The sequence below is a fragment of the Oncorhynchus tshawytscha genome, linkage group LG21 (assembly GCF_018296145.1).
Source record: "Oncorhynchus tshawytscha isolate Ot180627B linkage group LG21, Otsh_v2.0, whole genome shotgun sequence".
In the NCBI taxonomy this organism is placed as follows: Eukaryota; Metazoa; Chordata; class Actinopteri; order Salmoniformes; family Salmonidae; genus Oncorhynchus; species Oncorhynchus tshawytscha.
Genome location: NC_056449.1, coordinates 41,169,364 through 41,183,653, shown reverse-complemented (window position 1 = coordinate 41,183,653; position 14,290 = coordinate 41,169,364). Strand labels below are relative to the sequence as shown.

Here is a 14,290-nt window from a genome sequence, read left to right as displayed (position 1 = left end):
CTAGGGAGGGAAGACAGGCTAGGGGGGGTTTAGGGGAGGAGACAGGCTAGGGAGAGAGGGGGTTTGAGAGGAGTTAGGGGAGGAGAGATGGGGTTTGAGAGGAGACTAGGGGAGGAGAGACAGGCTAGGGGGCTGAGAAGATGTAAGGGGGAGGGAGACGGGGTTTGAGAGGAGAGGAGACGGGGGAGGTTTAGGGAGGAGAGACAGGCTAGGGGGAGGAGGAGGAGGGGAGAGAGACAGGCTAGGGGGAGGAGAGACAGACTAGGGGAGGAGAGACAGGCTAGGGGAGAGAGACAGGCTAGGGGGAGGAGAGACAGACTAGGGGGAGGAGAGACAGAGGGGAGGGGTTTAGGGGAGGAGAGACAGGCTAGGGGAGGAGAGACAGGCTAGGGGGAGGAGAGACGGGGGTTTGAGAGGAGGCTAGGGGGAGGAGAGATGGGGTTTGAGAGGAGACTAGGGGAGGAGAGACAGGCTAGGTGGAGTGAGAGATGGGGTTTGAGAGGAGACTAGGGGGAGGAGAGACAGGGGTTTGAGAAGATGTTAGGGAGGAGAGACGGGTTTGAGAGGAGGCTAGGGAGGGAGACGGGGTTTGAGAGGAGGCTAGGGGGAGGAGAGATGGGGTTTGAGAGGAGACTAGGGGAGGAGAGACAGGCTAGGTGGAGGGAGAGATGGGGTTTGAGAGGAGACTAGGGGAGGAGAGACAGGCTAGGTGGAGGAGAGATGGGGTTTGAGAGGAGACTAGGGGAGGAGAGACAGGCTAGGGGGAGGAGAGACGGGGTTTTAGGGGGAGGAGAGACAGGCTAGGTGGAGGAGAGATGGGGTTTGAGAAGAGGTTAGGGGGAGGAGAGACAGGCTAGGGGAGGAGAGGCTAGGGGAGGAAGACTAGGGGAGGGGAGAGGCTAGGGGGAGGAGAGACAGGCTAGGGGAGGGAGACAGGCTAGGGGGAGGCGAGACGGGGTTTGAGAGGAGTCTAGGGGGAGGAGAGATGGGGTTTGAGAGGAGACTAGGGGAGGAGAGACAGGCTAGGGGGAGGAGAGACGGGGTTTGAGAGGAGACTAGGGGAGGAGAGACAGGCTAGGTGGAGGGAGAGATGGGGTTTGAGAGGAGACTAGGGAGGAGAGACAGGCTAGGGGAGGAGAAACGGGGGTTTGAGAGGAGGCTAGGGGGAGGAGAGACAGGCAGGCTAGGGGAGGAGAGACAGGCTAGGGGAGGAGACAGGCTAGGGAGGAGAGACAGGCTAGGGGGGGAGACAGGCTAGAGGGGAGGAGAGACAGGCTAGGGGAGGGGAGACAGGCTAGGGGGAGGAGAGACGGGGGTTTGAGAGGAGTCTAGGGGAGGAGAGATGGGGTTTGAGAGGAGACTAGGGGGAGGAGAGACAGGCTAGGGGGAGGAGAGACGGGGTTTGAGAGGAGACTAGGGGGAGGAGAGACAGGCTAGGTGGAGGAGAGATGGGGTTTGAGAGGAGACTAGGGGGAGGAGAGACAGGCTAGGGGGGAGGAGAAACGGGGTTTGAGAGGAGGCTAGGGGAGGAGAGACAGGCTAGGGGAGGAGAGACAGGCTAGGGGAGGAGAGACAGGCTAGGGGGGGGAGACAGGCTAGGGGAGGGGAGACAGGCTAGGGGAGGAGGGACATAGGCTAGGGGAGGGAGATGGGGTTTGAGAGGAGGCTAGGGGGAGGAGAGACAGGCTAGGGGGAGGAGAGACAGGCTAGGGGAGGAGAGATGGGGGTTTGAGAGGAGACTAGGGGAGAGAGGCTAGGGGGAAGAGAGACAGGCTAGGGAGGGGAGGGAGGAGACAGGTTTGAGGGGAGGAGACTAGGGGAGGGGGCTAGGGGAGGGAGATGGGGTTTGAGAGGAGAGGAGGCTAGGGGGGAGGAGGGGGAGAGAGATGGGGTTTGAGAGGAGACTAGGGGAGGAGAGACAGGCTAGGGGGAGGAGAGACAGGCTAGGGGGAGGAGAGACAGGCTAGGGGGAGGAGAGACAGGCTAGGGGAGGAGAGACAGGCTAGGGGAGGAGAGACCGGCTAGGGGAGGGAGATGGGGTTTGAGAGGAGGCTAGGGGGGGAGAGACAGGCTAGGGGGAGGAGAGACAGGCTAGGGGGGAGAGAGATGGGGGTTTGAGAGGAGGCTAGTGGGAGGAGAGATGGGGTTTGAGAGGAGACTAGGGGAGGAGAGACAGGTTAGGTGGAGGGAGAGATGGGGTTTGAGGGAGACTAGGGGAGGAGAGACAGGCTAGGGGGAGGAGAGACAGGGGTCTGAGAAGATGTTAGGGGAGGAGAGACGGGGTTTGAGAGGAGGCTAGGGGAGGAGAGACGGGGTTTGAGAGGAGGCTAGGGAGGGAGATGGGGTTTGAGAGGAGGCTAGGGGGAGAGAGAGATGGGGGAGGGAGATGGGGTTTGAGAGGAGGGGGAGAGAGACAGACTAGGGAGGGGGAGGAGGAGAGATGGGGGTTTGAGAGGAGGCTAGGGAGGAGAGATGGGGTTTGAGAGAGACTAGGGGGGGGAGACAGGCTAGGGTGGAGGGGAGATGGGGTTTGAGAGGAGAGAGGAGAGCTGAGAAGATGTTAGGGAGGGAGAGAGAGGAGGAGGTGGAGGGGTTTGAGAGGAGACTAGGGGAGGAGATGGACTGAGAGGAGGCTAGGGGAGGTGGAGGAGGAGAGACAGGCTAGGGGAGGAGAGATGGGGGTTTGAGAGGAGGCTAGGGGAGGAGAGATGGGGGTTTGAGAGGAGACTAGGGGAGGAGAGACAGGTTAGGTGGAGGAGAGATGGGGTTTGAGAGGAGACTAGGAGAGGAGAGACAGGCTAGGGGAGGAGAGACAGGGTTTGAGAAGATGTTAGGGGAGGAGAGACGGATTTGAGAGGAGGCTAGGGGAGGAGATGGGGCTGAGAGGAGGCTAGGGAGGAGGGATGGGGTTTGAGAGGAGGCTAGGGGAGGAGGGATGGGGTTTGAGAGGAGACTAGGGGAGGAGAGACGGGGGCTGAGAAGATGTTAGGGGAGGAGAGACAGGCTAGGGGAGGAGAGATGGGGGTTTGAGAGGAGGCTAGGGGAGGAGAGATGGGGTTTGAGAGGAGACTAGGGGAGGAGAGACAGGTTAGGTGGAGGAGAGATGGGGTTTGAGAGGAGACTAGGAGAGGAGAGACAGGCTAGGGGGGAGGAGAGACAGGGGTTTGAGAAGATGTTAGGGAGAGAGACGGATTTGAGAGGAGGCTAGGGGAGGAGATGGGGTTTGAGAGGAGGCTAGGGGAGGAGGGATGGGGTTTGAGAGGAGGCTAGGGGAGGAGGGATGGGGTTTGAGAGGAGACTAGGGGGAGGAGAGACGGGGGGTTTGAGAAGATGTTAGGGGAGGAGAGACGGGGTTTGAGAGGAGGCTAGGGGAGGAGACGGGGCTAGGGGAGGAGAGACAGGCTAGGGGAGGAGAGACGGGGGTTTGAGAAGCTAGGGGGAGGAGAGATGGGGTTTGAGAGGAGGCTAGGGGAGGAGACAGGCTGGAGGAGGCTAGGGAGGAGAGATGGGGTTTGAGAGGAGCTAGGGAGGAGAGACAGGCTAGGGGAGGAGAGACAGGCTAGGGGAGGGAGACAGGCTAGGGGGAGATGGGGGTTTGAGAGGAGACTAGGGAGGAGAGGCTAGGGGGAGGAGATTAGGAGGAGGAGACAGGCTAGGGGAGGAGGACAGGCTAGGGAGGAGAGACAGGCTAGGGGAGGAGAGACAGGTTAGGGGAGGAGAGACGGGGTTTGAGAGGAGGCTAGGGGGAGGAGAGACAGGCTAGGTGGAGGAGTTTGAGAGGAGACTAGGGGAGGAGAGACAGGGTTTGAGAAGATGTTAGGGGGAGGAGAGACGGGGTTTTAGAGGAGACGGGGGTTTGAGAGGAGGCTAGGGGAGGAGAGATGGGGTTTGAGAGGAGACTAGGGGAGGAGAGACAGGCTAGGTGGAGGGAGAGATGGGGTTTGAGAGGAGACTAGGGGAGGAGAGACAGGCTAGGGGGAGGAGAAACGGGGGTTTGAGAGGAGGCTAGGGGAGGTGAGAGACAGGCTAGGGGAGGGAGACAGGCTAGGAGGGGAGACAGGCTAGGGGGAGACAGGGAGGGAGACAGGCTAGGGGGGAGGAGGGGAGGAGATGGGGTTTGAGAGGAGGTTAGGGAGAGAGGGGGGGGAGAGGAGAGATGGGGGCTGAGAGGAGACTAGGGGAGGAGAGACAGGCTAGGGGGGGAGAGAGACAGGCTAGGGGGAGGAGAGACAGGCTAGGGGAGAGGAGAGACAGGCTAGGGGAGGAGAGACAGGCTAGGGGGAGGGAGATGGGGTTTGAGAGGAGGCTAGGGGGGGGAGGAGGCTAGGGGAGGAGAGACAGGCTAGGGGGAGGAGAGACAGGCTAGGGGAGGGAGATGGGGTTTGAGAGGAGACTAGGGGAGGAGAGACAGGGGTTTGAGAAGATGTTAGGGGAGGGAGACGGGGTTTGAGAGGAGGCTAGGGGAGGGAGACGGGGTTTGAGGAGGAGGCTAGGGGAGAGAGATGGGGTTTGAGAGGAGACTAGGGGGAGGAGAGACAGGCTAGGTGGAGGGAGAGATGGGGTTTGAGAGGAGACTAGGGGAGGAGAGACAGGCTAGGTGGAGGGAGAGATGGGGTTTGAGAGGAGACTAGGGGGAGGAGAGACAGGCTAGGGGGAGGAGAGACGGGGGTTTGAGAGGAGACTAGGGGAGGAGAGATGGGGTTTGAGAAGAGGTTAGGGGGAGAGAGACAGGCTAGGGAGGAGAGGAGGGGAGGGAAGACAGGCTAGGGGGAGGAGGGTTTAGGGGGAGGAGAGACAGGCTAGGGGAGGAGACAGGCTAGGGGGGAGACGGGGTTTGAGAGGAGTCTAGGGGAGGAGAGATGGGGTTGAGAGGAGACTAGGGGGAGGAGAGACAGGCTAGGGGGAGGAGAGACGGGGGTTTGAGAGGAGACTAGGGGAGGAGAGACAGGCTAGGTGGAGGGAGAGATGGGGTTTGAGAGGAGACTAGGGGGAGGAGAGACAGGCTAGGGGGAGGAGAAACGGGGTTTGAGAGGGGGGAGGAGAGACAGGCTAGGGGGAGGAGAGACAGGCTAGGGGAGGAGAGAGGAGGCTAGGGGAGGGGAGGCTAGGGGGAGAGACAGGCTAGGGGAGGGGAGACAGGCTAGGGGGAGGAGAGACAGGCTAGGGGAGGAGAGACAGGCTAGGGGAGGGGAGGGTTTGAGAGGAGGCTAGGGGAGGAGAGACAGAGGGGAGGGACATAGGCTAGGGGGGGAGATGGGGTTTGAGAGGAGACTAGGGGGGAGAGACAGGCTAGGGGAGGAGAGACAGGCTAGGGGAGGAGAGATGGGGTTTGAGAGGAGACTAGGGGGATGAGACAGGCTAGGGGGAGGGGAGACATGCTAGGGGAGGAGACAGGGGTTTAGGGGAGGAGGCTAGGGGAGGAGATGGGGTTTGAGAGGGGGAGGCTAGGGGAGGAGAGACAGATGGGGTTTGAGAGGAGACTAGGGGGAGGAGAGACAGGCTAGGGGGAGGAGAGACAGGCTAGGGGAGGACAGGCTAGGGGGAGGAGAGACAGACTATGGGGGAGAGACAGGCTAGGGGAGGAGAGGCTAGGGGGGGGTTTGAGAGGAGAGGAGAGACAGGCTAGGGGAGGAGAGACAGGCTAGGGGAGGAGAGATGGGGGGTTTGAGAGGCTAGTGGGAGGAGAGATGGGGTTTGAGAGGAGACTAGGGGGAGGAGAGACAGGTTAGGTGGAGGGAGAGATGGGGTTTGAGAGGAGACTAGGGGGAGGAGAGACAGGCTAGGGGGAGGAGAGACAGGGTCTGAGAAGATGTTAGGGAGGAGAGACGGGGTTTGAGAGGAGGCTAGGGGAGGAGAGACGGGGTTTGAGAGGAGGCTAGGGGAGGGAGATGGGGTTTGAGAGGCTAGGGGGAGGAGAGACAGAATGGGGGGTTTGAGAGGAGGCTAGGGGGGAGAGACTAGGGGGAGGAGAGACAGGCTAGGGGGAGAGAGATGGGGGTTTGAGAGGAGGCTAGGGGGAGGAGAGATGGGGTTTGAGAGGAGACTAGGGGAGGGAGACAGGTTAGGTGGAGGGAGAGATGGGGTTTGAGAGGAGACTAGGGGAGGAGAGACAGGGGTTTGAGAAGATGTTAGGGAGGAGAGACGGGGTTTGAGAGGAGGCTAGGTGGAGGAGAGACGGGGTTTGAGAGGAGGCTAGGGGAGGGAGATGGGGTTTGAGAGGAGGCTAGGGGGGGAGAGGGAGGAGAGACAGGCTAGGGGAGGAGAGATGGGGGTTTGAGAGGAGGCTAGGGGGAGGAGAGATGGGGTTTGAGAGGAGACTAGGGGAGGAGAGACAGGTTAGGTGGAGGGAGAGATGGGGTTTGAGAGGAGACTAGGGGAGGAGAGACAGGTTAGGTGGAGGGAGAGATGGGGTTTGAGAGGAGACTAGGGGGAGGAGAGACAGGCTAGGGGGAGGAGAGACAGGGTCTGAGAAGATGTTAGGGAGGAGAGACGGGGGCTAGGGGAGGAGAGACGGGTTTGAGAGGAGGCTAGGGGAGGGAGATGGGGTTTGAGAGGAGGCTAGGGGAGGAGAGACAGAATGGGGGAGGGAGATGGGGTTTGAGAGGAGGCTAGGGGGGACAGGCTAGGGGAGGAGAGACAGGCTAGGGGAGGAGAGATGGGGGTTTGAGAGGGGCTAGGGGAGGAGAGATGGGGTTTGAGAGGAGACTAGGGGAGGAGAGACAGGTTAGGTGGAGGGAGAGATGGGGTTTGAGAGGAGACTAGGGGAGGAGAGACAGGGGTTTGAGAAGATGTTAGGGGAGGAGAGACGGGGTTTGAGAGGAGGCTAGGTGGAGGAGAGACGGGGTTTGAGAGGAGGCTAGGGGAGGGAGATGGGGTTTGAGAGGAGGCTAGGGGGAGGAGAGACAGGCTAGGGGGGGCAGGGGGAGGAGAGGGGGGTTTGAGAGGAGGCTAGGGGAGGAGAGATGGGGTTTGAGAGGAGACTAGGGAGGAGACAGGTTAGGTGGAGGAGAGATGGGGTTTGAGAGGAGACTAGGGAGAGGAGAGACAGGCTAGGGGGAGGAGAGACATGGGGTTTGAGAAGATGTTAGGGAGGAGAGACGGATTTGAGAGGAGGCTAGGGGAGGAGATGGGGTTTGAGAGGAGGCTAGGGGAGGAGGGATGGGGTTTGAGAGGAGGCTAGGGAGGAGGGATGGGGTTTGAGAGGAGACTAGGGGGAGGAGAGACGGGGGGTTTGAGAAGGTTAGGGGGAGGGAGACAGGCTAGGGGGAGAGAGATGGGGGTTTGAGAGGAGGCTAGGGGAGGAGAGATGGGGTTTGAGAGGAGACTAGGGGAGGAGGCAGGTTAGGTGGAGGAGAGATGGGGTTTGAGAGGAGACTAGGAGAGGAGAGACAGGCTAGGGGGAGGAGAGACAGGGGTTTGAGAAGATGTTAGGGAGGAGAGACGGGATTTGAGAGGAGGCTAGGGGAGGAGATGGGGTTTGAGAGGAGGCTAGGGGGAGGAGGGATGGGGTTTGAGAGGAGGCTAGGGGGAGGAGGGATGGGGTTTGAGAGGAGACTAGGGGAGGAGAGACGGGGGTTTGAGAAGATGTTAGGGGAGGAGAGACGGGGTTTGAGAGGAGGCTAGGGGAGGAGACGGGGCTAGGGGGAGGAGAGACAGGCTAGGGGGAGGAGAGACGGGGGTTTGAGAAGATGTAAGGGGAGGAGAGACGGGGTTTGAGAGGAGGCTAGGGGAGGAGACGGGGTTTGAGAGGAGGCTAGGGGGAGGAGAGATGGGGTTTGAGAGGAGGCTAGGGGAGGAGAGACAGGCTAGGGGGAGGAGAGACAGGCTAGGGGGAGGAGAGATGGGGGTTTGAGAGGAGACTAGGGGGAGGAGAGACAGGCTAGGGGGAGGAGAGACAGGCTAGGGGGAGGAGAGACAGGCTAGGGGGAGGAGAGACAGGCTAGGGGGGAGGAGAGACAGGTTAGGGGAGGAGAGACGGGGTTTGAGAGGAGGCTAGGGGAGGAGAGACAGGCTAGGTGGAGGAGAGATGGGGTTTGAGAGGAGACTAGGGGAGGAGAGACAGGGGTTTGAGAAGATGTTAGGGGAGGAGAGACGGGGTTTGAGAGGAGGCTAGGGAGGGGAGACGGGGTTTGAGAGGAGGCTAGGGGGAGGAGGGATGGGGTTTGAGAGGAGACTAGGGGGGGAGGAGAGACAGGCTAGGTGGAGGGAGAGATGGGGTTTGAGAGGAGACTAGGGGAGGAGAGACAGGCTAGGGGGAGGAGAAACGGGGTTTGAGAGGAGGCTAGGGGAGGTGAGACAGGCTAGGGGAGGAGAGACAGGCTAGGGAGGAGAGACAGGCTAGGGAGGAGACAGGCTAGGGGAGGGGAGACAGGCTAGGGGGAGGAGACAGGCTAGGGGAGGGACATAGGCTAGGGGAGGAGATGGGGTTTGAGAGGAGGCTAGGGGGGGGGAGAGACAGGCTAGGAGGAGGAGAGACAGGCTAGGGGAGGAGAGATGGGGGTTTGAGAGGAGACTAGGGGAGGAGAGACAGGCTAGGGGAGGAGAGACAGGCTAGGGGAGGAGAGACAGGCTAGGGGAGGAGAGACAGGCTAGGGGAGGAGAGACAGGCTAGGGAGGAGAGACAGGCTAGGGGGGAGGGAGATGGGGTTTGAGAGGAGGCTAGGGGGAGGAGAGACAGGCTAGGGGAGGGAGAGACAGGCTAGGGGGAGAGATGGGGGTTTGAGAGACAGGCTAGGTGGAGGGAGAGATGGGGTTTGAGAGGACTAGGGGGAGGAGAGACAGGCTAGGGGAGGAGAAACGGGGGTTTGAGAGGAGGCTAGGGGAGGAGAGACAGGCTAGGGGAGGAGAGACAGGCTAGGGGAGGAGAGACAGGCTAGGGGAGGGAGACAGGCTAGGGGGAGGGGGAGACAGGCTAGGGGGAGGAGAGACAGGCTAGGGGAGGGGAGACAGGCTAGGGGAGGAGAGACAGGGTTTGAGCAGAAGCTAGGGGGCAGGCTTTGAGAGGTGGCTAGGGGAGGAGGCAGGCTAGGGGAGGCAGGCTAGGGGGAGGAGAGACAGGCTAGGGGGGGGAGACAGGCTAGGGGAGGGAGACAGGCTAGGGGAGGAGACAGGCTAGGGGCAGGGGAGGGAGGGGAGGGACAGGCTAGGGGGAGGAGATGGGGTTTGAGAGGAGGCTAGGGGAGGGGAGACAGGCTAGGAGGAGGGAGACAGGCTAGGGGGAGGGAGACAGGCTAGGGGAGACAGGGGAGAGGTGGCTAGGGAGGGAGACAGGCTAGGGGGAGGGAGACAGGCTAGGGGAGGGAGACAGGGTTTGAGAGGCTAGGGGAGGGAGACAGGGGTTTGAGAGGTGGCTAGGGGAGGGAGACAGGCTAGGGGAGGGAGACAGGCTAGGGGGAGGAGACAGGCTAGGGTGAGGGGAGAACGGCTAGGGGGAGGGAGACAGGGTAGGGGAGGAGAGACAGGCTAGGGGGGGAGACAGGCTAGGGGGAGGGAGAACGGCTAGGGGAGGGGAGACAGGCTAGGGGGAGGGAGAACGGCTAGGGGGAGGGGAGACAGGCTAGGGGAGGAGAGACAGGCTAGGGGAGGGGAGACATGCTAGGGGAGGGGAGACAGGCTAGGGGAGGGAGAAGGCTAGGGGGAGGGAGACAGGCTAGGGGGAGGGAGAACGGCTAGGGGAGGGGAGACAGGCTAGGGGAGGGGAGACAGGCTAGGGGGGGGGAGACAGGCTAGGGGGAGGGAGAACGGCTAGGGGAGGGGAGACAGGCTAGGGGAGGGAGACAGGCTAGGGGGAGGGAGAGACAGGCTAGGGGGAGGGGAGACAGGCTAGGGGAGGGGAGACAGGCTAGGGGAGGGAGAACGGCTAGGGGAGGGGAGACAGGTTTTGTGTAAGCAGCAGTAAAGAGAAGGAGAAGTAAGGAGGTGACCAAGTTGTTACCACCAGGACTACTTCCTCATTGTTGCCAGTGTGTTTTCTTGAAAATTGCTCCCTATTGGCTCCTGGTCAAAATGAGTGAAGTACAAGGAATAAGGTACCCTATAGGGAATAGGGCGCATTTGCTACAGGCTGAGCTACCAGAGAGACAAACACTACAAGCCCCTTCTAGTGTTGTCTTATAAATACTAGCCCCTTATAGTCCCCTCCTCCATGTGTACCTGGAAGGAAGGAGCGACTGAGAGAAACACTATTTATATAGTCCCCTCCTCCATGTGTACCTGGAAGGAAGGAGCGACTGAGAGAAACACTATTTATATAGTCCCCTCCTCCCTGTGTACCTGGAAGGAAGGAGCGACTGAGAGAAACACTATTTATATAGTCCCCTCCATGTGTACCGGGAAGATAACAAACACATACGGCCCCTACCGGGAAGATAACAAACACATACGGCCCCTACCGGGAAGATAACAAACACATACGGCCCCTACTGGGAAGATAACAAACACATACGGCCCCTACCGGGAAGATAACAAACACATACGGCCCCTACCGGGAAGATAACAAACACATACGGCCCCTACCGGGAAGATAACAAACACATACGGCCCCTACCGGGAAGATAACAAACACATACGGCCCCTACCGGGAAGATAACAAACACATACGGCCCCTACCGGGAAGATAACAAACACATACGGCCCCTACCGGGAAGATAACAAACACATACGGCCCCTACCGGGAAGATAACAAACACATACGGCCCCTACCGGGAAGATAACAAACACATACGGCCCCTACCGGGAAGATAACAAACACATACGGCCCCTACCGGGAAGATAACAAACACATACGGCCCCTACCGGGAAGATAACAAACACATACGGCACCTACCTGGAAGATAACAAACACATAGGGCCCCTACCGGGAAGATAACAAACACATACGGCCCCTACCGGGAAGATAACAAACACATACGGCCCCTACGGGAAGATAACAAACACATACGGCCCCTACCGGGAAGATAACAAACACATACGGCCCCTACCGGGAAGATAACAAACACATATGGCCCCTACCGGGAAGATAACAAACACATACGGCCCCTACCGGGAAGATAACAAACACATACGGCCCCTACCGGGAAGATAACAAACACATAGGGCACCTACCGGGAAGATAACAAACACATACGGCCCCTACCGGGAAGATAACAAACACATACGGCCCCTACCGGGAAGATAACAAACACATACGGCCCCTACCGGGAAGATAACAAACACATACGGCCCCTACCGGGAAGATAACAAACACATACGGCACCTACCGGGAAGATAACAAACACATACGGCCCCTACCGGGAAGATAACAAACACGTACGGCCCCTACCGGGAAGATAACAAACACATACGGCCCCTACCGGGAAGATAACAAACACATACGGCCCCCTACCGGGAAGATAACAAACACATACGGACCCTACCGGGAAGATAACAAACACATACGGCCCCTACCGGGAAGATAACAAACACATACGGCCCCTACCGGGAAGATAACAAACACATAGGGGCCCCTACCGGGAAGATAACAAACACATACGGCCCCTACCGGGAAGATAACAAACACATACGGCACCTACCGGGAAGATAACAAACACATAGGGCCCCTACCGGGAAGATAACAAACACATACGGCCCCTACCGGGAAGATAACAAACACATACGGCCCCTACCGGGAAGATAACAAACACATACGGCCCCTACCGGGAAGATAACAAACACATACGGCCCCTACCGGGAAGATAACAAACACATACGGCACCTACCTGGAAGATAACAAACACATACGGCACCTACCGGGAAGATAACAAACACATACGGCCCCTACCGGGAAGATAACAAACACATACAGCTTCTACCGGGAAGATAACAAACACAACGGCCCCTACTGGGAAGATAACAAACACATTGGCCCCTACCGGGAAGATAACAAACACATACGGCACCTAACCGGGAAGATAACAAACACATTAACCGGGAAGATAACAAACACGTACGGCCCCTAACCGGGAAGATAACAAACACTGGCCCCTACCGGGAAGATAACAAACACATAAACACCCTACCGGGAAGATAACAAACACATAAGGACTGGAAGATAACAAACACATACGGCCCCTACCGGGAAGATAACAAACACATACGGCCCCTACCGGGAAGATAACAAACACATACGGCACCTACCTGGAAGGCTAGTTGGCAGAGAGCCCCCACCCAGTCATGGTAGTTCTCTGAGGCCAGGATGTATCTTCTTTGTGTGGTGTTCAGGTCAAACGCTCTACAGTCTGGAGGTCAAAAGTCAAAAAGTTTTATTTTAGGAAAAAAAAAAAGAGAACTAAAGCAAATAAATGTAATAAACCAACATTTAAACAGATAAACTGTCTTAATAAATCAGGGGTTCAACTGTTTCTCAGATTGCAGAGAGTTTACACTCTGAAACACTGATATTAACAGATTAAGGACTGGTTTCATGGACAGATTAAGGACCGGTTTCATAGACAGATTAAGGACCGGTTTCATAGACAGATTAAGGACTGGTTTCATGGACAGATTAAGGACTGGTTTCATAGACAGATTAAGGACTGGTTTCATGGACAGATTAAGGACTGGTTTCATAGACAGATTAAGGACTGGTTTCATGGACAGATTAAGGACTGGTTTCATAGACAGATTAAGGACTGGTTTCATGGACAGATTAAGGACTGGTTTCATGGACAGATTAAGGACTGGTTTCATAGACAGATTAAGGACTGGTTTCATAGACAGATTAAGGACTGGTTTCATAGACAGATTAAGGACTGGTTTCATGGACAGATTAAGGACTGGTTTCATGGACAGATTAAGGACTGGTTTCATAGACAGATTAAGGACCGGTTTCATAGACAGATTAAGGACTGGTTTCATAGACAGATTAAGGACCGGTTTCATAGACAGATTAAGGACTGGTTTCATAGACAGATTAAGGACTGGTTTCATAGACAGATTAAGGACTGGTTTCATAGACAGATTAAGGACTGGTTTCATAGACAGATTAAGGACTGGTTTCATAGAGAGATTAAAGACTGGTTTCATAGACAGATTAAGGACTGGTTTCATAGATTAAGGACTGGTTTCATAGACAGAGTAAGGACTGGTTTCATAAAGAGATTAAAGATTGGTTTCATAGACAGATTAAGGACTGGTTTCATAGATTAAGGACTGGTTTCATGGACAGAGTAAGGACTGGTTTCATAGACAGATTAAGGACTGGTTTCATAGACAGATTAAGCCTAGTACTGGACTAAAAACACTATACCATCGTTAGGTAGTGCTGGAGCGAAGCTCTCCTCTGGGACCAGGGTAACACTGAGGCAGTCGCACAGCTGAACAATCCTCCTACACTGGGTGGATTTGGACTTGGTGGTTGTGTGGCCTCCGTCAAGGATGTCGTGGAATTCGACTCGACCGATGCCGAAAATGCTAGTGGGGTAGAGAACGATCCACGTCTTCCTCCACGTTTTCTGTGGTGGACGGATATAGCGGTCAATCACGATGAATTCTTCTTTTAGCGTTGAAAGAACTTTCATAACATCACTTGAATTTGTAATCAGACGAGAATAGCCTTCAACGATTTCTTCCAACATTAGTAAAGACGATCATCTATTAGCTCAGTTAAGTAAAGTCTTGCAGATAATACAGCATCTCCGTAAACACTCACCTTTCCAAACTTGTTTCCCTTAACGTAGAGCATCCCCTCCTTGAAAACAACCTCCATCCTCTCCTTCTGTGTGAGGCAATCAAACAGTTCTTGACCTTCACCTGAGTGTAGCCTACGTCCTCTCTCAAGTCTGTTAGGTTATCCTCCCCTAAAACGCTGTAGTCTTTGTTCTAATTTCTGTTAGTTAGGTTATCCTCTAGTAAAACGCTGTAGTCTTTGTTCTAATTTCTGTTAGTTAGGTTATCCTCTAGTAAAACGCTGTAGTCTTTGTTCTAATTTCTGTTAGGTTATCCTCCCCTAAAACGCTGTAGTCTTTGTTCTAATTTCTGTTAGTTAGGTTATCCTCCCCTAAAACGCTGTTGTCTTTGTTCTAATTTCTGTTAGTTAGGTTATCCTCCCCTAAAATGCTGTAGTCTTCGTTCTAATTTCTGTTAGTTAGGTTATCCTGCAGTCTTCGTTCTAATTTCTGTTAGTTCGGTTATCCTGTAGTCTTCGTTCTAATTTCTGTTAGTTAGGTTATCCTGCAGTCTTCGTTCTAATTTCTGTTAGTTCGGTTATCCTGTAGTCTTTGTTCTAATTTCTGTTAGTTAGGTTAACCACCAG

General features: G+C 56.3%; 1 protein-coding gene across 4 annotated transcripts in view; it reads right to left on the bottom strand.

Moving 5' to 3' along the window:
• dok3 (docking protein 3) overlaps positions 1-13,823 on the bottom strand; it is a 32,615-nt gene extending 18,792 nt beyond the window's left edge. For all 4 annotated transcript variants that reach the window (XM_042303537.1, XM_042303538.1, XM_042303539.1 and 1 more), the window contains exons 1-3: positions 13,688-13,823; positions 13,286-13,490; positions 12,175-12,275 (exon numbers count right to left, since the gene is read on the bottom strand). In XM_042303537.1, coding sequence (XP_042159471.1) covers positions 12,175-12,275; positions 13,286-13,490; positions 13,688-13,744 — 363 coding nt within the window. In that variant the 5' untranslated portion in view covers positions 13,745-13,823. The remainder of the gene's footprint in view (positions 1-12,174; positions 12,276-13,285; positions 13,491-13,687) is intronic.
• Positions 13,824-14,290: the final 467 nt, after the last annotated feature.